We start from the raw sequence: 26,638 nt of genomic DNA, 5'->3' as shown, positions 1-26,638 counted from the left end.
CAGATCGTATAGCTACCATAGATGTTAGAGCGATAAATGAGGAGTTTTCTTCAAAAAGGATGACAAAGACGTAACTCGATGTTAATCGAGTGACAATATTGACGTAAAGTAATGACATTCTTCTCGAGTGTCGGATATACAGAATTTTATTTCCGCATAATTAGAAAATATAATTAAGCCGCGCTAAATTATGATGTTGATGTTCGTTATGAAGTTATTAGATAGCTCGCGCGATGTCCGCTCTCCCTCCTTTGAATGTGATTCCAGCGAGATAAAATCGCATCGTCGCTGACCCGGTATATATTCCGTCGACCACTGCGTTTCCTTTCCTGCGAAATTCTTTGCGGTGGAAAAAGTGACGGAGTAACCGTTTCGATAAACGAAATGTCCGCGTGCCGAGGAAGCGCGGCAGCCGCGCGACTTCGCACACGCGAAGGATCGACTTTTGCAATTGGATTGTAGTTTCCTCATTCTTGGTAGCTGGTAGTTGCATGGATTCAGCTAGCGATGATGTTATAACATTCATCTCGCACGAATCGCACGAAAAGAGAGGGCGAGCTACGTCGGCTGATGTACTCCGGCGTCCACCCAGCGGCATATTCGCACGGAAACTATCGGTATATGCACGGAAACTATTACAGTAGTTATTTCTTCTTCTGGGCTTTCTCAGCGGCCTTGGTGACTTTGCCAGTTTGATCCTTAAAAGTGACGGCCTTGATAACGCCGACGGCTACCGTCTGACGCATGTCACGGACCGCGAAACGTCCCAGAGGCGGGAATTCCTGGAAAGCCTCGACGCACATGGGCTTGCTGGGAACCAGGGTGACGATGGCGGCATCACCAGACTTGATAGCTTTCGGATTTTCTTCGGTAGTCTTACCAGTACGGCGATCGCACTTCTCCTTAATCTCGGCGAACTTGCAGGCAATGTGAGCGGTGTGGCAATCCAACACGGGCGTGTATCCGTTACTAATCTGACCGGGGTGATTGAGCACGATAACCTGCGAAATAAATAGTTATGTTAATTATATGTTCATAATTCATATATTTTACGTTTTAAATGTAATAAATTTTTAAAGTTAAAACACTCAGACGTACTCGGCCATCATTAGAATAAATCTTCCGGTGGAAACCGCGAATGAGATATATATGTTTTCATCATAGTGTCAATAACAGGGAATAGTAAAAAAAAAGCATAATTAAGTGCATTAGGCATACCTGTGCGGTGAAGTCAGCGGCACCTTTGGGCGGGTTGTTCTTGGAATCTCCCGCAACATATCCACGACGCAATTCTTTAACAGACACGTTCTTAACGTTGAAACCAACGTTGTCACCAGGCACAGCCTCTTGAAGAGCTTCGTGATGCATTTCGACGGACTTAACTTCAGTGGTCAGTCCAACAGGTGCAAAGGTAACAACCATACCGGGTTTCAGCACACCAGTTTCGACACGACCGACGGGTACTGTTCCGATACCACCAATCTTGTACACGTCCTGCAATTACAAGAAAACATTAGCCCGGTTCAGCAAAATTAGTGATTTTATAGACAATATCTTGTAGAATCAGACACTCTGAACCATCAATGGATCGAGAATCCTCCGGTGGAAACCGCGAATGAGATTATAAAAATATCATCATATAAAATTATCCATGCTAAAAAATTGAGAATCGTGATCAAAATATCGAAATTACCTGAAGGGGAAGACGAAGGGCCTTATCGGTCGGCCTGGTAGGTGGCAGGATAGCATCGAGGGCTTCAATAAGGCATTTGCCGTCGGCTTTGCCTTCCTTGCGTTCCACAGACCATCCTTTGAACCAGGGCATCTTGGAGGATGGCTCCAGCATGTTGTCTCCATGCCAGCCGGAAATGGGAACAAACGCGACTGCGGCCGGGTTGTAGCCGATCTTTTTGATGTACGACGATACTTCCTTCTTGATTTCCTCAAATCGGGTGTCGGAGTACGGAGGCTCGGTGGAATCCATCTTGTTAACTCCGACGATCAGTTGCTTGACGCCGAGAGTAAAGGCGAGCAAGGCGTGCTCACGGGTCTGTCCATTCTTCGAGATACCTGCCTCGAACTCGCCAGTACCAGCGGCGACAATTAGTACAGCGCAATCAGCTTGCGAGGTACCCGTGATCATGTTCTTAATAAAATCTCTGTGTCCAGGAGCGTCGATGATGGTGACATAGTATTTAGATGTTTCAAACTTCCACAAGGCGATATCGATCGTAATACCACGTTCACGTTCGGCTTTCAGTTTATCCAATACCCAAGCGTATTTGAAAGAACCTTTGCCCATCTAAAAAAATCCGATCACTTGCTTTATTTCAAATTTTTCTTGCGTCTTTTTTTATCTTTATTACTTATTACAGATATGTATTAAAGATAACTAATGATTTTTACGTTGAATAAGATTTTTAGGTGAAATAATATTTTCTACTATCAATAGAGTTGACGATAACCCTTTAATAAAAATTATGAATAAGAGAAAAGAGATATTGCTACGTCATAATATATCATGGCCTCACGTACAGCATGCTTTCATATTTTAGAAAAATGATTACCTCCTGGGCTTCCTTTTCGAACTTCTCAATGGTACGCTTGTCGATACCACCGCATTTGTAAATCAGATGGCCAGTCGTAGTGGATTTGCCAGAATCGACATGTCCAATGACGACAATATTAATATGAGTTTTCTCTTTACCCATTTTGTAGTTTTAGGTAATATCAGCTTTCCTGTACACGATTTTACACTGAGGAAATAAAAATAAATGAATTAAACAAAGATATACCAATCAACAAAGATTCAAGAGGATAATACGCAACAATTTTCTCAATCTCAGAAACTATCCGACAATTCGTATCAAGTTTTGATCGATAATGCGATATGCAATATAGAATCGAATGATGATTAGAGCAATTGTAAGTTTGAGGAGAAATTCTCACAATCCATATTTAAGAAACATCTTGCTCGATACGCGACAAACGTCATCTAACTCGATATTGCGCAACATGATGCAATTTTGCTTGAACGCGTGCTAAATGCGCGAATACTCGATCGGAATATTCAATTCGATTTTTCGATGATGTCTTTGTCCGCCGTCCACGTGGCCGAATGTGAACATTCGGGAATGGCAGCCGGCAGCCATTTTGTAAATGACGAGGAGCGGCGCGCTGTTGCCACGATTTTCGCGACGCGATGCCACGTTATTACAGATTTTTTTTTTTTTTTTTTTTTTTTTGCGAGATTCTCCATCATCGAAATGGACCGAGCGTACCGTTGTCCGCGGCTCTTTGATGAAATCGCGGAACTCGTGGCGACCATTCGGCCAATTTTTAACGAATCAGGTGGCTAAATATGTTGCATACTTCGCAACTCGAGACGTGCATGGAAAATTATGGATACGCGATCGAGTTTTCAGATGCTAACTGCCGGTAACTTTCCAGAAAAGAGATCAAATTCCACGATTCTTGCGAAATTGATTATTATTATCGTACAGATACCGCAGATTTCCCCTGCGCGTTTTCGCAACGAATGACGAATAGTTAATATCGCGATAGATCGCTTTCCGAAAACGTTCAATGCTCGAAACGGCGAGTCGAGATTACCGCCCAGTTTTTTTTTACCGGACTGCGATTATCCCCAACGACGAGATCCGATATATTACTTACCAATATATGTAACTTTATTTTTACGATCGGTATTTTATTTTAACGCGATTCTCGTCTCCTCACTTTTTTTTTTTCTAGATTATAAAACAAACGAGGAATTTTGTGATGCTACCGATACTGCGAAACGTTAATATCTCCCGGCAACATTCACCCGAAAAAATTCCCGTGATCGTTTCGATAGTCTGGGAATCGTACATTCCGGAGGCCGACACGCAAGGTCGTCGTGTTGCACACGGCCTCCGGGCCGTGGATTCGCGAATGAGAACTTTAACCTCGTGCTTCCGGTTCTCGGCTTCGTCCCGTTAACGTATGTCGCGATCTTTCTCCACGGATCGAATTGAGAACGCGCGAGACGTCGCGTCTGGAATCTTCTCCGGCGATGAACAACTCGTCATCATCGAGCTTGAGCGCGCTGAAAAACGCGCGGCCGCCATAATGCATCCGGTCTCTCTCTCTCTCTCTCGAGATCCTGTGGACGCGTCCATTACCGGCACAATAATTCCATCGGCATTTTATTTTTCCCGATCGCGCTCGTTCGGATCTCTCTTTTCATTAAACGACGACGATAACACGGGGCGAATCGACGTTCGTCGTCGACACGCTAGTTTGTACCCTGATTCCGACCAGCCGGCGAGACGGATCGAAAGGGAAGAGGAGCACCGCGACCGGCCATGCGGCCGTTGGACGAAACCGAAAAATTTTACGAGAAGCCGCGACGAAATCGAGAAACTGTTCGCACAACACAGCACGCCCTAATCCCGACCGTCGTTTTATTCCTAACCTGTTTTACGATGCTATATCCACGGTACGAGATTTGTCGGATAGTAATCTGGTGCGCGAACTGGGAACAACCACTCACCTCCAAGCGCCACGACAGAAAGAGACCGTGCAACGAGGTGACATGCGCATTGCGCATACGGCTTCTCGACCGTAGCCTCGCAACCAGCGTTGCCGCCGCGTCGACACTAGCGCCATCTCCGGGATCGCTCCGGGATTATTTTAAATTATCAAGTGTAAAGCGGGGAGCACACACTTTTGCATAAGCGCATAATCGTAAGCATAAGGAAATTGATTGGTCAATTTCGTTATGCATAAGAAAATGGACCAATCAATTTTCTTATGCTTGTGATTATGCGTTTGTCTAAAAGCGTGTGCTCCCTGCTTTAGATACGGAATTCCTAGCAATAAAGCGCGAAATAATCATTTTCTTCATTTTTCTATATTTTTCTTAGTCTTCAACGAAAATTCTTTTTCTTACTCGCTTGCGATTCATCGGACGCGTCTGGGTTCGAGGTTACAGTTGCGCAGGCGCGCACACACACACACACACACATACCCATCGGAGAGAGAATGTCGCATCGACACACGCGTGTCGGGTCTCGCGTTTATACGTATAGGCGCGGTCCTAGGATACGCACGCGAGTGTGGGTGCGTGGCGGAGAGGTTACGAGAAGGAGAGAATAGGACGGGCACACGCGCGAGAGAGATGGCAGGTGGCACGCTCGCAATCGGTATGTAACTTTGATGTACTTATGCATTCGTGCGTAACGCACGTCTCATTCGATATTCCGACTCTGTTATACATATATCGAATCGCGAGATACTTAACTTTGATGCGGGAAGCGGCAACTATGCTACGCATAGTTTCTCTCCACGAGCTGGATGCGATCTGCTGCATCGAATGCAGCCTTTGATGCGGCGCCGTGCGATGCAATGTGTCGTGTCTTTCGTGTCCCGATATTGCCCTTGATGTAAATTGACGTAAATTAATATCATGGATTGTTATGCTGTAGTGACACTATAATTTGAAAATTGGATGCAAACAGGAATTCTTATAGACGACTAGATTTTTTTTTTGGTACTTCTCAATTGAATCGCATATGTTGGATTCTTTGTTTCTCGAATTCCGCAATGTCTTCTCTTTTTTTTTTTCTTGTTTATTTCTTACTAATAAATCCTTTATCGAAAATAAGTTTTATTCTTATAATACATATTTTTAATGTCATAGAAATTATTATACACATTGTCTTTTTTCTTTTCTACATGGGAGATAGTATTTGAAATTACTTAAATTATGAATCCGTTATTTAGATAATATCGAGAATATAGCTGTTTAAGTTGTTAAGACGTAGCTACGTATAAATAATTATGAATTGAATTTTGAATATTATTTTTCATTTCAAATAGATTTATTTAATTTAACAATAAATCGACTTGGTTAATTGTTAACATTTTTAATATCGCGCAAATGAGAAAATAATATTTTATATAATTATTTGTTAATTGCTCAGGTATTGTATGTTGCTGCTATTAGCTTTCTTTTCCATTCGTTTTCAAATACGCGAAGCGAATTGTACGATAACGAGGCATAATAGAAAAGTGAAACCTATAACAAAAGCTGAGATTCTATAGAATTTTTTTTATGGAATATCTTTCTTACATTCGAAAGTTTTACATTGATAGAACATGAAAAGAAGCATAAACGTTACGAAATAAATTTCTTAGAACGTTTATCAATACAGTAACGTAAGATTGCTTCGCTATATTTTAATAATATTAATATTTTACACTTGTATTTTACAAATTTTTGTTTATCGTAATCGCGCGGTTGATCTTCAATTAATTAGTTCTATCTCGGAAAAGGAGTTACACTTCAATGTTGAATTTCATATCGAATCTTTGAATAAAATAATGAAAAGATATATACCCCTCGCAAGATATTCATGTTCGCTCTATTTACGAGATATCAACGCGATCGATAATTCGGTCATCGAGATGAATGGTGAAAGGTAAAGAAAGGAGATTACACGCTTGGGGCATTAACGGTATTCGTTACAGTTCTGTATCTCTCGCCGTTACAATATGAATTTACCTACCTAATTTTAATTCACAGACATAGACTTGTCACAGTGATGTGACAAGTGAAAAGCCAGGGCAGTCATTTACAATCGGACAGAATATATATATATATATAGATTGAGTTAATACACACATTTACAATTAGATTCTTACATTTACTTATACATACACTTCCAATCTGTCCAATTGTAAATGGCTGCCCTTATTTCACATGTCACCATATGATACATAGCCGTGTTAGCAGCCTAAGTATAATATAAAGAAGTCTATGTTTTAATTAAATCAGATGATAACGAAAACACTTGTTTGAAATTAATATACTATTTTCAAAATGTCTCTTATATAAAAATGTAAAACATATCATCAGATTCTTTTCAATTTAGTTTCTAGCTGTAGCGATTCGATTTTTAAAAATAATTGTCAAAAATTCTTGGGAAACTTTTACAATTGCAAAAAAATTGTGCGATTTTCACGAGCCTATAAACGTAAGCATGTTAACTTTACATTTGTATTTATCACTCTGGAATGCCATTGCTCTTTAGTTTCTAATTTATTATACGAATTGATATCTGTTGACTTCTGAAATGTTGATGAATTTTATTGATTCAGAGTCATAATCATGGCACGCGGAATTTATTCAGATCCAAATCTGAAGGTAAATCATTTTTTTTTTTTTTTAGGTGTGAATTTTCGCCAAAACGCTTTACGAGCTAGCTCATTAATTTTGACATTAATTTCTGCTTTGACAGCGCTAATTTAGCAATGTATTAATAATGCTGATTCTTGCAGAATATTTTTGTAAATCGCATCAGTGTGATGTAATCACGATGTTACGCCAAATTTTACATACGGTTTCAATGGCGAAAATGTTGATTTTTGATAGATACGATCTAACTGGAAGGAAGTTACTTTCCAACTTTTCTCGAAACTTTGTATTGATCGTATTCTGACTGCAACCCAGATTGTATTGATTTCTGTTCTTTGAGATTGCTATACAAGCGAACAAGAAGGGTCAGCTCGAACCCAGTCCGTGCCCTTTGTTCATCTACCAGAAGAAACCGGATACCAATGATTTTACGTACTGCTGGCGATTCAAAGAATTATGTAATCGTATTAATAAATGTCGCAATTTAATCATCGAGATTTCGTATTATATCGCCGTTCATTTATCCTTTTAGTGTTATCAATTTATTGTATCTCGCGAGAATTATTAAAACTGCTAAAAAAGAATCTGTAAAGACCAAGTAGGACTTTTATCATATGTTGAGAAATATATTTTCGTGATTAATTAGATTTTTCATTATTATCTTTTTTAGAACAAAATATACTTTTTTTTATGAGAAAAAATATTTTGTGAATAAATAAAACTTAATATCCGGCCGGATGCTGTGCATGGGAATTGAGGGGGAGATAAGAATCGTCGATCGTATGAAAGAAAAGTCCGTGTACGATCATCCTCTTCTCAATCGTCTATTTATATTTCAGGATTCCTACTGACATCCGATCGTACAGACACTCGCACGCGGGCTTGCGGCACAGCTAAGAGTTTCGAAAATTTAAAAATAACCTTCTATATCGTCGTAGGAGAGAACAGATATACGTGTAGAAATGGACAAAAATGCGTGTGTACAATCACGCACGTGCGCAACGCGCCGGGATGCCCGACTGTCATATTCTCGAGGATCGGCAATATCTTGCCCCGGTTGGCATCTCGTTTTTAATCCAAGAGCTCGAGACCGTCAGAATCCCGGCAAGTCGGATCTTTGATCAGTCGTAATCACGGAAGGACAAGTCTCTCTCTCTCTCATCGACCAGTTATCGCATTTCTCCATCCTTTCGAGATGAAATAACACAACTTCCTTTCGCGTGTCCACGGCATTCGATGATGAACCGAATTCATCGACATTTATAGCGCCTTTAATCGACGAGTCTTAATACTTTGATTGCCGATCGTTATTTTATTCTTCACCGCAAATGTACATTTCTACATTACGATGAAAGTCAGTTGACGTACAAAATCAGCAATCAAAGCGTTAATTGCTAATTGCGCTCGCAAACGCAGCTTGCCGTGTGATGTTTCTTAACGAATTTTTTCCCTGCCTCCTTCTTGTCTTTTTCTCTTTCTCTGTTTTTTTTATCTTTTTTTTATTTTTTGGTGTTATTTACCTTTCGACATAAATGATCGTCAACACGTATCGCGGCATTTCTTTTACCCTTTCCCCTGTCATCGACATTTTGGTCAGTTTTCCGTTAATAGAAGCGAATCTTCGCTTTCATGTCGTACATACATGTCTACATAGTCGTTTTATTCGCACTCATACACCCACGCATTCTATTTTTTTTTTCCTTTCACGCAAATATACATTTTTTTTCCACGTACGCGTTTCTATCAGGCTTATCATCTCATATTGGGGCGATCGTAAAATTGTACAGAGTGATTCAGACTCATCGTGTGTATCGACATGTTTTACACAGAAAAATAATTATTTAAAAGATACTTTCAAATGAAATAGCATTGGAGAATATAATAGCAATCTCTTGGCAATTAATTTTCTTTTTTATCATGTTTTATCGAAAAAGGTCATCGTGATGACGCTGAAATATACTTATTCCAAATCGCCCTGTACATATTTCTCTTTTATACATATAATTGTCGCGCCGCGCGCGCGTATCTATATAATTATAATTTATGTATGTTATATTCATATTTACAAAATGTCGTTCGTTAAATGTTAATATTTAATATCGCAACTGTTTTATTATATTATAACTTTATTCCTGAGTATAACCATTCATTAAGAATCTTATCGAGAGACTCGTCCTTCTCCCTCTGTTTCATTTATATAGATATCAGATAGATCATTCAATGTGTTAAACGCCATGTGACGTATGATCAAGATCGGCAAAATGAAAAATGCGCTTTGAAAGTTTCTCTCTCGAAAGTGATTCAGATAAAAATTATGATATAACTATGAGTTACCTATAGATATTGACCACGTGGCATTCGAGGACAAAAAAATGTTAATTTACGTAGAGATGAAAATTGTTTCATTCTTCTCAAGCAATATGCTGTTGAATGATGTAATGTACGTAAATACTATTTGAATGATGTTAAGATGATTCTCTAATATTTTTTTAATTTCTTCACATATAATTAATAAATGCCTTTTGAACTTGTGTATTGTTCGGTTTATTGAAAGATCCGTCAAACTGTCAAGTTTTATGACTGTTTTTAACAAAGTATTCATCGTGTGATTCGGAAATGTTCAGAACTTTCGCATAAATAAAAATTATACATGCATATTACTCGGCTAAATTATAATGAATAATTATCTTGAACCGTCTCTCATACATTTAGAGCAATATCAAAGTCGAAAATAATAAATATTATAATATTATTATTTGATGATGCAGATTTGAGATCGATTACACATAAAATTATGCAACTTGGGAAAAACGAGAGATTCGTTGTTTTCCTCGTACATATCTCTCTGTGATATATAAACTAATCTTTTTATATACTTTTGATCTGAAAAGAGATTAAATATCTTTGAGTCTATCGTGTTTCTTAGAGAATAATCTTTCTTTCGCGCGAATCACGAATCACATTATAGATGTAATTTTCAACATGACTCATTTAATATTATTCGTATTCTGTACTATTCAACAATTTTTCCAAATTTAATATGCGTATTTCATTACGAAATCTCAAACATCACAGCGATGTTTTAATGCCCTTTATAGTGCACAATGCTTAATTTTGTATTTCGAATTTTGTTTGTTCGTATTCCTTTTTCTGAAAACAAAAATTTTAAAAGATATGAGAAACAAAGAAATTTTTATATTATATTTTTAGAAATTTATGCTTGTAAATATCTATAATATATTTCTACACATATTTCCGTTATCCGATATGAAATAGCGTAATCGTATTAAGTATTCAGAATTCCACTGCATGCGCAATAGCAATATATATTAAAGATAAACCGATTACTATCGTTTCTAGATCATTTCGTGGAGTTTATTGCGGATATAATCGGCTTTGTTCTAATGGACGAGCGCGATATACAATCACGCTCGTTTCTATATTTATTTTAAAATTATTTTTGTGTTAAAAAAAGTATATATTTTTCGCACATAGAATACGCGCAATGTGTTTCGGTATATTTGTATGTTTCCTATATTATTATCTAATAGTATATAATTGTACATTGATATTATACGTGTGTGCAACTTGAAGAAGCTATTACAAAAAAACTTGGTACTGTATCAATATATATATATTTTAAATTGGCTGAAAAGACAAAATCCACAAAACGATCCAAATTTTTATCGATACTTTCCACGTAGCAATTATATACATGAAAAATTTTGTTGTCGAACTACATAATGTCTATTTAAATATATGCAAACTTGTAAATTTGGCTTTATAAAAAGTTTACAAACAACGCATGCATCGCGATTCTTAATCATCGAAACATTACGTGAAACTTTTGTTTATGATCGATATGATTTCCTTCCCTAAGAGAGGGTTCAGTGAACTGCACAGCATTCACTGTCATTAAAGTCGCGCGGATGTGTTGGAATGTAATGTTTGATCTTTAAATGTAATTAGGCAATGGAACGTACACTCGAATTGAGAGGAAAGAGACGATTAAGTGCACGATGAAAGTCGAGTGGTCAATCACTAACGAGTATTCGTTACGAATCTCAAACTTCGTAATGAATCTCAGACGTTACAAAGAATGTAAATCTTTGAGATGACATTCTTCTCTGTACATATTTACGTTGCTCGTATGTAACACCGATAAATATTTCAATAAACTTAATATCACGCGCAAATAATCATGCAAAACTGTTATTATAATAGAGACGATCCGAATGATCATTGAGAGAGATAATTGATATCGATCGCATAAATTCGTGTAATACCGAACGGTAATAAATATCTCGCTATTTCCGAAGTTATTTTACATTTTCCTTAGCAAGTCAGTTAAACTTAGAGCAACGCGTGACTATCGCAGTCGCTGGTAAATCGATCAAATCAGACACGCTTTTCAGATTATGACATTTAAATCTCGCGTTAATTTGTAATTATAAATTTAACAATTCAAAAGTATATTTTATAAATATTTGCACACTTCTCCAATGTTAATAATATTAATAATAATATTAATAATAATGATGATAATAATGTAATAGATATGACAATAAAATTATGGCAAGTTATCATCATCGTCGCGTATATCTGCAACACAGTATGCAGTATAAATTATTATTATTATTTCTCCAACTTGCTTTATTAACTTTCTAGATTCTTAGAAAAAAAAATGTTGATAATTCGGAAACTTGATAAATATTTTAATAAGTAACTGCATACTCTCTGGTATCTCCGCGATTCCGCTAGACTGAATTAATAAAACGTATATACGTAATTTGTATGTTTAATAGAATCAACATAGGTTATCCGCTAATCATACAATTAAAATTTCAACATATAAATATCACAGCCAGTTAAACAGCGTAAAATATACAGCACTAATAACACTATTTACACATAATCATTACGTTAAGATAATTAGAATTCTAAGGATGGAGAGTTGAAATTCTCTAAACGCAAGATATATACTTCCGAGTAAATTTTCCGAACAGCAAATAATAATTATGTATTGTATATATACAGCATACATATCATGTCTACGATCATGTGTTACGATCACACGTTGCTCGTAGATTATCGTTGTCCACATACACAGCACATACCGTCAAGGATTGTAATTAAGATACACGTACGATGTACACGTACGTACGCAAATCACCCACGTTAAATACATATAAATTTATAATAATGTAGGTAATAATTGTCTAAGTAAGGCTGATTAAACGCATTTTTATTCTTTCATAACGAGCCTCCCTCTTTCATTCTCTTCTTTCTCATTTTTATTATCGATCGATTTTCCGTTGTCGCTAAAATCGCACATCAAAAATCGTACTACACGCGATATCGAGAAACGACGCGACGTAAGAATCGAAATATCTTATCTTTTCTTAAGCTCTTGATATTTGAAAGTAATTCTCGATAAAGAGAGAGAGAGAGAGAGAGAAATAATTAAAGAGAAAAGAATAAATAAGAGAAGAATAATTCTTTGTAATATATTTTCTCTCTTTAGAGTTATGCATAACTAATTATAAGCTTTGAATGTGCTTTAAAATTTTATTTCTCGAGAGTACATACTCTCCCGTATGTAAAGCTCTCTGACAAACTTTAAAGTGAGAATAATTCTCATTCGATAATTATTCGAGAACTTTAGTCTTTGAGAACACATTTTCAATATATTATACATATAACATGAAACGCTCAAAATTGCGACTTTCAAAAGTTTTGAACACAAAGATGTTTAACTTAAAAATATAATTCTTAACACTTTTATCGCGATACATTATCTCGAGTGATTTATCTCGACATCGAGCGTTTTGTAAATTGTTCGTCCTGGATATATCCGGCAGGGAGGCTCGAATCTCCTTGTCGAATCTCTCGTCTACCTCGGGATCTCGCATACCCGCATATACGGGAATAAATGTATCTCAACAGTTATCGAAGTCGTCCTAACATTACAAATCCCTAACAAATTTACAGAGGTGTTCTAAATCAACGTGGCAGTAGAATAATGTTCTCCCTCGGCCGCGGAGAGCGCCGTAACTCGAGCAGCGTGACTCGAAATCGCGTCGAACGCGTGCTTGATCCTCGTGAGGTTTTTATTTGTTCATAGTAAGAGCACTTAATCGCTACGTTTTCTTTTAAATTCAACTATCCATCGCGATGTTTTTCCCCCCACTGTTTCCCTTTACAATTTCGGGTTACCGCGACCTCGCAGCACGGCGGGAGGTCAGTTTACCGGATTTACTGTTACTTCTCTTAAGGATAATCCCTTACATGGTAATCATTATATTCAGCGTGAATATCATACAGATGACATGAGCCCAGTCCCGCGAGATTTACACGCGTTGCTTTTTCGAATCCAAAAATTGTTTAACCGGTATAACTTTATCAAGCTTATTTTGACGAATTAATGAACAAATTTGGAATCTCGGAAACGTAAAAGAGGTCGATTTTTTTATTTTTTCTTAATTCTATTAATATTAAAAGCAATAATACTTTATGGCTTTGAATCTTCTTGAATTTTTTTACTTTTGATAGCCTTTTATGCAAAGACTTTAAAGAATCCCATTTCGTCTTTATTTCAAAGTTGTGAAAATTGTGAAAAATACGCTAAAATAATCCCTTCCTCTATCGTTCGTGAAAACGGATTGATATTTTTTTAAAATTATACCGGTCTCAATCGTCGCTTTCGCAAGAATGCAAGGAAGAATCGAATTTCTTCCTCATTCTTTGCGTTCTTCATTTCTGTCGCTCTAACATATGTTTGACCTAACATAGGTTTTGATCTAATTTTCGAAAATTTCAGATATATAGGGATGCTCGTGGAATTGCGATAAATGTTAAAAAGAATGTTCACATATATAATAAAGGCTACTCTCTATGATTTATAAATATTAAAAAAACCGCTGCCGCGTATGTTTTACAAACGTCCCGTGCGAGGAGAACGATCTCGTTTCATTTCTTTTTTCTGTTTATTTTTCATGTTTCGATGGATCCGCGCGCTCGTATAAATCGCCTTTAAACGCGTTCTTTTTTCCTTCCTTTCTTTCACTTTGCTATGGGAAAATGAAATATTCGGTACGACTGTCTCACAAAACGCTGTCCACGAAGATGACGACGATCGTTGATTATCGTAGAGGAATGAAAGATTACTCGCAGTTCTGTTTTAATCTCTCTTTGTTGACCAAATGAATAAGCGATATTCAACAAATGATCGCACGTGGAAGCGAAAGTCGGAAGCATTGATGTAAGTGATGACTTTAGTTGGTCCCGAACATGAGTTAGTAGAGAGTTGTGCAAGAATCGTAATTACTTATGTGATCAACAGCTGATATTGTTCTTAGAAATTAATGGAAATAACGATTTCAACAAATTAAATTTTATTACATTGAAGAAAAATCATAGAGCTTGCTAATAAAACAAATAACGTCAAAGTTACTTTGTTAACGGATTATTAATAAAAAGCTATCTCCAATATTCGTTTTGCTTTTACTCGTTTGCACTTACATTCGAAATAACTTATAATTGATATTACGGAACGAAGCGTACGAATTTTCGATTTCAATTATGGATATACCAAGACATTATCTTTATTATTGGCGATGAAGCGAATCTTGATAATTAATTTGCACAGTAACTATAATCTTTGCACAAACTCGCTCCACGAGTCGCGCATCGAAACGTGTCGACCGTTGCATCACGGAGCTCATGGCAACATTACGCGCGTCGAACGTAATTTACACGCTCTCTCTTTCTCTCTTCCTCTTTCTTCCTCTCGTTTGACTCTCCGTCTTGACTATTATAAACTATCTATTAATTAATACCTATACGGTCCTATAACGTACGGATCAATTATATTCCGTGGCAGTTTATTTACAGTGCGACTCGCGCCGCGGCCCCCTCATGTTTGCGCCATCGATACACATAGAATAGATGAATAGCGTACGCCATCGCGGTGCGTCGAAAATCCAACATTGCTGGACCGAGTCAAAGTGAAATCATAAACTTATAATCCAGCTGGAAAAGAATGCTGGAACTCTAAGTAAAATTAGTCTCACTCGCTACAGTTGATAGTTAATAATTTGCAAGAAACTGTAATGCGGGATCAGTTAATTAAGAAAATTGCCATTCCATCGCATCGTCTTTTCAATTTCACCCTGAGCCCGACAAGTGACGGGCCGCGGCCCGCTCGCATCTATCCTTATATATCCGTTGTCTATTTACAGGAATAGCACGATCATGTAATTGAGATATCTGGCGCTAGTCGTACCGTTGAGCTTCACGCCGCCGCCGTTCTCCTCGTCGTTCTCGCTGGCAGTGTCGCCCTTCGTCTCGACGATGGTATCGAGCCTTTCCATCATGCCCCGCTGGGGATGATGGTTGCTCGAGCTCTCGCTCTCGGGGGTCTCGTCGGAGTCGACGTCGATCGTCCGATCGTTCACCTGGATCTTCACCACGGCGTCCACCGGATATCCGCTGTTACCCTCGTCGCTGGAAGACGTCGTCGTGCCCGTTGCTGCGCCAGATTCACTGGCGATTCTTGAGGCGATTCCAGCCTCTCGTTCGCAGCGTGGACAGATCTGACCGTTGGACGAGCTCTCATCGCTTTGACAGCGGAAGCAGATCAAGTCGCCGTCGCTGGAGAAGTCGCAGTGCTCGCAGTGCACGACGACGTAGCCGTTACCTCGGCAGAGCTCGCAGATCGGGCTCTCGTCGCGGTCTGTGAGCGAATTGACGGATTAGCCAGATAATTGCCTCGCGTCGTCTAAAATCATCGGTCCTTTGAGATGCTATCTCCGATAGCGGATGCCGCCTCGGAGATGGCGTGAAACGTCAGCGAGAGATGCGAGTGCAAGCAGCAGCGAAATTATCGGTGCGAGAAGTGCGATTGTAAGAGGTAATAGAAAAACTGAGTAATATATCGAGTGCGTGCGAAAAAGAAAATATATAAATATATATTAGGATACATAAATATATAATAGGAGAGTAGATGTAAAGTTGCAATTGCTAATAAATAAAATAACTATATTATATGATAATATCGATTCTTTTAACGGAATATTCAAAGATATCGATAAAGAAAAGAGAAATTATATGATAAGAGAATTATAAAGATTTTAAAGTCTAAATTAATCGTTAAACAAATTTAATCAAATTTTCGTTAACGAAAGAAAGAATACAAGCTTTAAAAATCCCCCCAAAAAATGCGAGTGCGAAGAATCAAGGACGTTATATCAGATAGCGAAAACGACGAATTATAAAAAATAAAAAAAAATAAAAAACCACCAAAGCCATTGAAATTAATGAAGCAAAGCGAACGAACTTGTTCAATCCTCGGACCAGAACTGATCGAGGTACTCGCCTCTGTCGACGTCACCTCGATCATCCGTATCCCTAGCGGTCCATCCGCGCCGTTGCTGCTCCTGCGTCCGGTAGGATCGAGGTGACGTTACCGGGACCGATTGTTCCGAGTGATGCGATCGGGGCGACGACACTTGTGCCCCGCGATCTTGATCTGACGGATAGTGGGAGGAGGAGCGCGGGGAGGTCAGCTTCACCGGGCTTCTGTAGGCACGAGAGGTTCCTGGCTCCTGATGCCGATCATCCATACGCTCCTCCACGTATCTACCGGCATACGAGCCAGGTGTTTGTGGTCGATAAGTGCAGGTACGCGTCTTCTGCTCGCATTCGCTGCAGAGCAGCAAATTCGACTTGCTACCGGGTTGCGAGACGTAGCCGTTGCAGGTACCGTAGTAATGCTCGTCCTCGTCGCTCTCAAACAAATGTTGGCTCAAGCTACCGATCGACTTTGTGTCGCTTAGGATTCTCGCGTCGTCCGGCTCCTCTTGATCGTCGACGTCGTACCTACTAAAAGTCAGATCGATTCGTCACAACGCTTAATCGCACCACATTTAATATTACGTACGCTCGACAAAATTAACAAAAGTCACTTATATCGGCTATGAAAAATCAGCTTTTTATAGTTCGAAAGATATCATTTTAACCCATATATATATAAAAGAGTCTGCGGTATAGTATTTTAATATTTTAATATTATAATATTTTAATCATAAAAGTTTCTTCAATACAAAATATATTATATAATATTAACGCATCTAAATAGATTATAAATTAATATAACTGCGATTAACGTTAAGAGAAAATGATTTCGTCAAACCTTACCTAGTATCGGTCGCTTCAACAACATAGTGACGTATCCGCTCGACTTTGGTCTTGCCGCGCTCTCGCGGCATTGTTTCTCGTTAAATAATGCTCTCTCGGTTTCTCTCATTGTTGTCCTCGACGCTCGAGGTGGAGCTCGTTCCGCAGATCTGCATCTCGATTTCGGCCAGCCGATGCTCGACCTCCCACTGTTGTTGATTCAGCTTGGCGCTCATTGCCGCCTTCTCGGTCTCCAAACATTTCAAACGCTCGCGGAGACGCTGAATCTCCGCCAGCAGAGACTCGTGCGTGCCGAACAGAGGTATCGTGCCCTCGCTCACCAATTGAGTCATACTATTGCAGGTCATGCCTATAAGAAGGAAAACGTATCGTCGTTACAGAGAAATTTTCTTTACGTTTATTCCAAAATTATATTAATTTTCCATTCTTACATGTCAATACAAATGTATATATTAGTTATGTCATTCGACGTAATAGCTAATTATAATTTTATAAATATTACAAAAGCAAATATAAACGGGCGGATGAATATTTAGCGGAGGATCGTTGTGGTTGGGCAGTTGATTTATTCTCTGTCTTCTAATATGAAGATCGCGTTTCAATGCGAGACATTTAATATTTTCTATGTACTGTAATATATGTACTCTTGTCTTCTCTACAGTCTGTTCTTGCCACGGTACAAGTATGTTGCAATTATCAATTGTTGAGAGTTAGAATGAGAAATATAAAGAGCAACAAACATGAATTCAGCGCCGGCGTATGTGAATGCGAGATGAATCCTCGAGGAAGGCGAATCGCTCGGATCTTTGTGATTCGCTGATGCTGATTAATCCCCGCGATTAGTATCTCTTTTTCGCAACTCGCACGATAATAGAATTCGCATATAAAATGAACCGTTATATAGCGTCGAGAGCTGATACATCGTATGGATTAGCATCGGCAAAAATTGCTGATTAATTTACGAAATTACTATTTCGAGAGAAGAGGAGAAAAGAGGGAGAGGCTGACATCGCGAGATGATATTAGGAATTCGTTTTCATCATCTCGCTTAACACTCCAAAATCGCAGGATGATCGTTCACATTTTACATATATTTAGGAGAAAAAAAGAGCCGTGATACTTCACCGATTAAATTGCTATCGGTTCGATTTCGATTACTCGTATTTCGGCTTCTTGTTATCGTCGACAGCAAAATCCGTCTCTTTAATCGCGCGGTTTCGCAAAATTATACCGAAATGCGCTGTAAACGGCAAACGCTCCATTACCATGGAATTTTCACAGGGCCAAGAGGCGGGATTTTATTTCCCAAACGACATATAAACGTCGGCGAGAGAAACACGTTAAATCGTTACTACCTATCGTATCTATCGGGGTTAATGGTCGGGCGCTATTTTACGAGTGGCGCCGAGCGTTGCTCGTCGTTCATTATATCGCGCACGATATTTCTGAATTAACTCTCTTTTTTTTTTTCGCCATTTTATATAGCATCATCGTTGTAAAGCATTGATCGTTGGTACAATTTGCCCGCGTTGTTCACGTCCGGTTAGATTCGATTCGCATCGAGATCGAGCTTTCCGCGAGTTTCTAATTCGATCGGCGGCGTACAGGATGCAACTCCGAATCGTTTACGAATAAAGTCTTTTCCGAAGATACACACGATTAATTATTAAAAATTTATTCAAATATTGAACGATTAAATCTATCGAGATATAGGTGAATTGAGATAACAAACGCGGTGTAGATAATGATAAAATGCCACGAATGATACGATAATTTCTACGATATTGCAGGAGAAACACCTTCCTTAGACCCCCCCCCCTCCCCCCCTTCCTTGTTTCAAAGTGTCTTTTATCCTGAGAATAGTTTCAAGATATAGAACTTATTACGAAACGTTCAATCGAACGTAACGACATCGATAGTTTATGGTACAGACGTTGCACGGCCTTTTTCTAAAAAAGCTTTTATGGAACGTGAAATATTGATGACTAGAAAGCGAGAGGCTAACTAAGGTCTTCCTATTCTCTCTATGTTCGCGCCAAGTCTTATAGTCTATAAGAAACTAACGGTTGTGCGTCAGCAGTTTGCGCGAACGTAGCGTCAGCCGTTATCAGCAATGATTTATACACTCTCATACGCGATACTATCGCAAGAGAATCACCAGAGATAGCGATCGACGATGCTTCTAAAATAAATTCGACGCGAAACAGACACACACACGCGCGCTTTATACACACAGATAAAATAAATTTACGAGATATTAAATATAATAGGATAAATTTTCCGCCGCCATTCTCCTGTTGTGTTTTATCAGCGATCGGAAAATAAATACAATTTACATAATTATTCGAGAGTGACTATAGAATTATCTGCAGCATTTTTATCTATACCATTTTGTCGAATCCACTTCAATATTTATAGCATTAAAAAAAAAAAAAAAAAAAAAAAAAAAAAAAAAAAAAAAAAAGGGCACTTATTTCTCTTAGTTCTTATAAACTTTTCTTATTATTTATTAGCATTTTTTAAATTTTACAACAGGTATATAAACATTCCATTTTCCAATATTCACATTATGCAATTTAATAATTATAAAGTGACATTGTTATTTTTCGTTTTCGATAATCAGAATTTAGATTAATTATCTTTAACTATAGATTTTTACGAGTAAGAGCGCCAGTAGTTACATCCTGGTCGCTGGCAAGACTATAAGAGGATTAAAGTTACGGTTTACGGTACACAAATACACGTATATCGGATATATCATAGAAGAATGTTGCTCGCGTAAAGAGATAGAGGAAATGAGAAAAATCCCCGCCGTTCACCCAGAATGGCCAGAGGTCTTTTTGAGAAAGAGAACCTGGATAGGAGTTTTGGAAAAGAGCCACGTTATATTTGGAAATAAGGTCGCGCATACATCGCGAGGACAGGACGAAGGGAAGAAACTCACCGGAGTGGGTGGAGGGTTGCGTGGCGGCCGATTGCGGCGCCCTGGCCGTCTGATCCTCGCTGCTGGGACCGCTGCTGGCCGCGCTCATCGGGCTTTCCGCGCCTCGGGGAACGTTCGCGTCGCCCATGCTCCCTAGGTCTGGCACGGCGCGCCTGGATGTCACCGGACTCGGACTCGGCGAAAACAACGAGGCGGCTGTCGAATACGCGTGGGTCTTGTAGTCGAGGGGCGACACCCACATGTCCTCCAACGAAATGCGACCCCGCGACTCCACCAAACCGGGCGTGCTCTGGCATCTGCCTATGGCAGCTGCAAATTCACACCATATATCTCATTTTAATTTACAGCGCTTAATTCTTTTCTTTTTTTTTTTTTTTATCTGTTTAGTGGGACGTGTTTCTAATAATATTAGATTATCTTTTTATTTTTGTAACACGATGTGCTTTTTAAAACATATCACGTCTTACTTCTACACATCGAATATGATTCGTATACGAGTAAAGATGGAAAATCCGAAATTGATCGAAAGAAATTCTAGTAATTATATATCTGCTGCAAAAATGATTAAAAGGACCGAACGATTTAAGAAACGTCATTCATAGTTATAGGATAACTTGTATGCGAGGTAAGGAGAGAGAACGGAAATATGAAGTTTAATTAAAAAGAATATTCAAATCCAAGGAAGATAGATGGGAAAAAAAAACAAAAAAAATTTGTTCCGCTTCTCTGGTGACTCATATTGCGCAAGAAGAATTAGCATGATAAAATAATTAATATATTCGCAAATATTATATAATTAATACAGACAATAAATACATATCCGTCCTTTTATTTAGGCATCTAGTTTTATCCTGCATAAAATCCGTTTTTTACGCACGCGAGGTTTTATATTTAAAAAAACCGGTCAAAAAAAAAACGATCTCGCGCAAAAAGGGAGCTTTGGCGCTTCGGTATCATTTTTTTTTTTTTAATCCCTTCTTGTTGGAAATGAAACCACCGCATAAAAAGCTCAACCGCGTCGTTGGGTCATCGAAATTTTCGAAATACGGGGAAACAAGGAGAGGCTGGCCATTTATTTAGATTTACGATATCACTCATCGCATTGCGAGTTATCCATGCATCGTGGCATCGTGTTTACGTACGTCGCGCCCGATACGATCTATACGTGCTCTCGATTTTCTGCTTTTGGGGCATGTTGACATTTAACCGACGCACCGACAGTATTCGGTGACATCAATGGTACGTTATTTCGTTTTCACGTGGATCTTTCGATCATCGAGTTAAATGTGTATACTTTCTTCGGCTACTTACGGATTATAGATTGTCGTTTTACACGAATCGCCGCGGAGATGCATTAAACGTCAAAGAATCGCGGATTATTACACTTCGGCTTGGTGATATTACCTATTGGTTTATACAAAGTCGATATTTAATTATTCGCGTAATTATGTTTCGATGAACGTGACAAAAATAATAAATGATGAATGTAACGAAAGAGAAAAATATTTATTTATTATTTGCCAATAATACGATGAATGCAGAACATTTGGTTGTTGATGAGAATAGCCAGTTAACAAGTAATCATTATATAGGCTTGTGTGGGCTTGGGTCAGTTAAAATAAAAATCCTTGTAATTAGAGTGACCTTTAAATATCATGACATCGTGTAAAATAAATCGCGGATCAAGACACGCTAATAGTAGACGCTATGACAGATTCAAAAAAATTGTTATTTCTCGATGACGCACGAGATGTGTCGCGCGCGCGCGTTTCTCCTTTTGTTATAGTTATTTAAACTAAAAATCTAAATATATAAGTTATGCATTTGCGCGAGCGTACTCGTGACTCTTTTTGCAAAATCAGCGATTTTTTTAATTTCTAAGTTAATTAGAGTACGTTGCACCCTGATACCGACGGCGAGTCAATAAATCGTCGTATTATTTCCCTCTTGGCATCGCATACGCGTGCAACTTTTACCTTCCTTCCTATAAACTCGCCGATGCCGTAATTCACGCTACGCATTAACACTTATTACAGCGGATCTAATTTCTCATACGTCATCCCGACCGACATAAAAGTACATTGGCCTGCGCGATGCGTCGCGGGATGAGCACCGAACGAAAGTTCATCCGTACTGATAGTGATGAATCGCGCTCGAAGAGAGTTTACAAACGAAATAAGTTTCTGCACAAGCAACGCATTCAGTAAGCGGATTATCGGAAAATGTAACAATGGTGAGATTGTACGCGTTTTCCAAAAAAAACCAAAAAAAAAAAAAACGAAACGATATCCCTCTCAAGGAGATACTTTAAGTATATCGCATTTTATTCAGCTCCGTCTTTATAGCTTTTAAAGTACGGCGTTTCAAAATTATTTATTTTATTCTTATTATTATTTTTATAAACAAAGAAAGAACATTTTTTTTAGATGCCTATGAAAAAGATAATGTCTGTTGAAATTAATTGATTTTTATTATTAGATTTTCTTAGATCTTTTAATTCTTTAATATTTCAATCACTTTTTTTTATCGCACTCTTCACTTTCATATTTTCACGCTAAAAAAAAAAAAAAAAAAAAAATCTTATTTTAATTTGAGGATGCGTGATATCGGATATTTCTCTCCATTCTTGTTGGTTTGTTTTCTGGTTTTTATGGCTGATGAATGACACATACAGCGATTCCGGTACGCATCTGTGTACGCATATCCGTACATTTTTTATCAGAAAATACAATAGAAAGAGGACCGGAGGGCTTTCAACCCCGCATAGTTACGCTGACAATGAGCCATAGGCCGAACTTGATCCGTCGTATCCCGGTATGTATTCTGACCGTCGTTTCCGAATCAACGAGATACCCGGGAGGCAAGAATCGCTGAAACTCCTGCAGCTATTTATCTCCATCAGCGCGGCATCGACTTTCGCCGCTGAGTATCCTCCGACCCTGTTCATTCTTCGTATTTTTACATGTGCGAAGAATTAGGTCACGAAAACATTTTGCAAACGAGTAAATCTCGAGATAGAAATATTCGTCCAAAGTGGCATTTGTGCGTTAAATACGACCGTCTAATTTCCATCTCGCATTTATCCACCGTGTGCTCTTTGTATTAGACAAATGAAACATAAATGGAAAAAAACAAATAAAGCAATGGTAGCGGATTCGCAGTATGTATAGAAGATACATTAAGGTAGCGCGATTTCTCTAGATAAAAAAAAAAAAAATTCATTTGAAATTTGAAATATAAATAGTTTAAGATAAGATTACACGATATATATAAATATTATAATTCATTATAATCCTTGAGAAGAGAAACTTAACAGTCATAACACGCGGCGCTTTATATCGGTATCTTCTTTTCATTTATATTATTGCTTCTAGAGAAAATTTCCAAAAATAAATGGTACTCGGAAACTAAGATAGAACTCTTCATTTTAAAGATGAAATCTCCATCTTAAGATGAAAAAGAGCGCTCGTTCATATTGAGAAATACAGAGTTAAGTGTTTATTAAAAGTTCCACGCTTTGGAATATATTTTTCAAACGCTTCACTGAAGTTGAATGACCGAAAATTCTCAAAGACATTAACGTGACAATATCGACGATCGCGTAACGAGGTGGGGCATTGAAAGAGTTCAGCGAGAGGTGAAGATGCGATTTCGTTGCGCCTCGCTCAAAAGATTTACGCGAGCGCGTGTTAGTAATAGATGGACGGAGAGAGAGAGCCGAGGACTTTAATTAATTAATACCGGAACTAGGGCGCGCGCGCGCAAAAGCAGCCACCCTTTCTTCACTCTGCGGGTTAGGTGGCGAAGTTCGCCGTGTTATGCACCAAACTTTCGAGCACGGCACCGTTACGGCGAACTAGGCGGTAAAACATAATACAGTCGCTTATCTCTCGCAGCTTTCAAAGAAAAAAATAGAATTATTCTCTTCATAGCTGAGCGAAGCAGAGTTTTTAACCTAGCAGAAGGATTAAGAAGAAACAGAAATTATATTCCTTTGTAGAAAATGTAAAAACGATAGTAGCATGATAGGTTGTTGCAACATCCTCTTTCACATCGGTGAGCCTTAAGTAAGTAATATAGAGACGATGGAAAGTCAAAAAGTTGTTTGCATTGACACATTCCTGCGTGCATATCGCGTGACGACATTTTTACCGTTGATATATTTCTCTTGTCCAAATGCCACTTATTTTTCTAAAATATTCTGCAGAAGAGAAACCTTCAAAAACCGACATTTCACATGTGACATTCCACTTGCGTTATACGATAGCGTCCGCGTTTGCAGAAGAAACGAGAAGGGAGAAGAGAAAGAGTATCGGGAGCAATTTTTCAGCAAAAATAGAGATCGAAAAGAATGTTTTGAACGACGATTTTTTGAAAATAAAAGGCGAGCGATGAGAGTAACGTTGATAGCACATAGCCCTCGAGGCAGTCAACTCACAGTATACACGATCTCTCCCTTTTAGGGGTGTATTTTACAACAATCGCATCACGAAACCCGAAAGAGATAAAGAAAGAAAATAGGGAAAGGCTGCCCTTTCATTAATCCTTAATGTCATATATATATATTTCATTGTATAAAAATTTACAGTTCTCGTGGAGTGAAAGATGAGAAAATTAATCTTCACCGGATAAGTTAATAAAGAGCTTAATTCAATCTCTTATCAATCATAAACTCAAGCAAAAGTTAAAAGTCTCGTAAAAGTTATTAATATACACTATGATTTCATTTTTATCGAAAGATTAAAAAATATTTTTCAAGGATTAATTCCTGTCTCCTGCGGACTGAAAATTTTTAATTGTAATATATAAAATTTCCCTACAAATGAAATGCTTCTTATCGGAATGTAGCTTGGTTCGTTATATCGAACGCATCGGTTGAAGCGAAGCGATACGAATTTCGCGATAGCGGCTGTATCACATCTACAAGGATGTCAGATGTGCAAGTTCAACTGTCTTGAAGTATCAAAGACATCTTTAACTACATTATCATTATACACGCCCGAAACTACAATCGAGTGTTCCACTGTTCGGTTCATTCGTTAATGCGCCGTGCCAGCGACGAGAGCGTATCTTGATGGAATCCCTCCGCTCTCGGTCCCGGTTTAAAGTTCTCCGAATGGCATCCGGCGCCCTGAAGAACTTGCCTTGTGCCGAGGGCACGTAAACTTGCGCACGTCTAGCTATCTTAACGACGATAACGAGGAAAGTTTGAGGCATCCGCGTTGTTTCGGTCGCGCGTCAAGCAGCTCGCAAGGACGCGACACGTTCGCTGTCGAATTCAAAGATGTTTCGCGCGATTTTCAAGACAAGAAATTGAAAAGGAATTTTTTCAGCGTATTTCCTACGCGATACGTTTCGCGGATGCAGACTTCATTCATACGAGCGATCGTTGATCCCCTCGCGAAACATATCTAAGATGTAATAGCAATAGGCAAAATTATAAAAGAAGCGTTTAGAGCATTTCTCGTAAGCAACACAGAGTTCGAGAGTTGAAACAATGTTCTAATAAATAATTAATCTAGTAATAATAAGTCTTTTTTTTTTTTTCAATTATCGATCGTTCTTATCAGTAAAAGCCTGAATTGAATTTTGTCGAAGATGGTTTTGAAAGGCTTTTCAATTTTTCTTGCAAGAATTTCGAACGTTGTTTCAATCGAGCATTACAAATGATGGATGCGTCATCGATCTTCTGTTGCTATTAAAGTGAAATATGATAATTGTTCGCATATACTTGAAGCGCGCGAGCGAAGACGACGCAAAAGACAGGTTCGACTCACCCTTCTCCAGAGGGGCTCTCTTGTACTTCTCCAATCTCTTGACAGCGATGGCTTCTAAGCGTACCCTGGCAGCCGGATACTCCTTGAGTACGTCCCACATATCCTTCTTGCTGAGGACGAAGAGGTCCGAGTAGCCGACCGAGCGCACGCTGGCTGTTCGCCGGTTACCTGCGTCGATGTAGCCATTTATTGGTTATCGGGATGCATCAAGCTTTCTTATGTAACCGCGCACGTGATCGATCTGTGTCGATCAGTTGTGTTCGCCGCAGATTCTACAACGGACAACTCACTGTGTCACCGTTCGTTCGATCGATCCGGAGATGCACGTGGTGCCAATTGTACGCCGATACGTTTACGCGCGTCAACTTTCTTTCATCCAACAATCTCTTTCCTATCGTCCTATCTAAAAGGTGCGTAAAAGCTGCCTTGTTCAGGTTCGATAAATCTATGTTAATCGGAATAGATCGTTGGCTCGTATTTCCGGTTTCTTAACAAAAGCGTTTAATCGTCCGGCGTTTGTACGCTGATAAATTTATGATT

At 38.6% G+C, this 26,638-nt stretch overlaps 3 protein-coding genes across 9 annotated transcripts in view; all 3 read right to left on the bottom strand.

Annotated features, from left to right (window-relative positions):
• Positions 1-130: 130 nt before the first annotated feature.
• Positions 131-4,626, bottom strand: Ef1a-f2 (elongation factor 1-alpha F2). The gene is made up of 5 exons (XM_070311476.1): positions 4,535-4,626; positions 2,568-2,756; positions 1,694-2,302; positions 1,219-1,494; positions 131-1,001 (listed from the first exon to the last, which is right to left on the bottom strand). Exons 2-5 carry the CDS (start codon positions 2,709-2,711, stop codon positions 645-647), a joined length of 1,386 nt encoding a protein of 461 aa, XP_070167577.1. The 5' UTR covers positions 2,712-2,756; positions 4,535-4,626; the 3' UTR covers positions 131-644.
• A 3,364-nt stretch (positions 4,627-7,990) lies between these two features.
• On the bottom strand, positions 7,991-17,467 carry LOC138941728 (uncharacterized). Of its 2 annotated transcripts, none has more exons than XM_070311601.1 (3): positions 17,378-17,467; positions 16,557-17,062; positions 7,991-15,914 (listed from the first exon to the last, which is right to left on the bottom strand). In XM_070311601.1, the coding sequence occupies exons 1-3, from the start codon at positions 17,446-17,448 to the stop codon at positions 15,415-15,417; spliced, it is 1,077 nt and encodes a 358-aa protein (XP_070167702.1). In that variant the 5' UTR covers positions 17,449-17,467; the 3' UTR covers positions 7,991-15,414. The 2 variants fall into 2 exon arrangements, with proteins under 2 accessions (XP_070167702.1, XP_070167703.1); XM_070311602.1 differs by having other exon boundaries at positions 16,557-17,059; positions 17,378-17,448.
• The window catches only part of LOC138941726 (cyclic nucleotide-gated channel alpha-3-like), a 121,225-nt gene continuing 112,044 nt past the window's right edge, over positions 17,458-26,638 (bottom strand). For 3 of the 6 annotated variants that reach the window (XM_070311593.1, XM_070311594.1, XM_070311596.1), the window contains exons 12-14: positions 26,099-26,266; positions 20,322-20,630; positions 17,458-17,726 (exon numbers count right to left, since the gene is read on the bottom strand). In XM_070311593.1, coding sequence (XP_070167694.1) covers positions 17,458-17,726; positions 20,322-20,630; positions 26,099-26,266 — 746 coding nt within the window. The remainder of the gene's footprint in view (positions 17,727-20,321; positions 20,631-26,098; positions 26,267-26,638) is intronic. The other 3 variants (XM_070311595.1, XM_070311598.1, XM_070311597.1) reach the window with 3 other exon arrangements.

Source organism: Polyergus mexicanus, unplaced genomic scaffold (assembly GCF_030449975.1).
Source record: "Polyergus mexicanus isolate NDT 795.1 unplaced genomic scaffold, iyPolMexi1.0 SCAF_20, whole genome shotgun sequence".
Lineage (NCBI taxonomy): Eukaryota > Metazoa > Arthropoda > Insecta > Hymenoptera > Formicidae > Polyergus > Polyergus mexicanus.
This window is presented reverse-complemented; position numbering and strand designations above follow the sequence as displayed.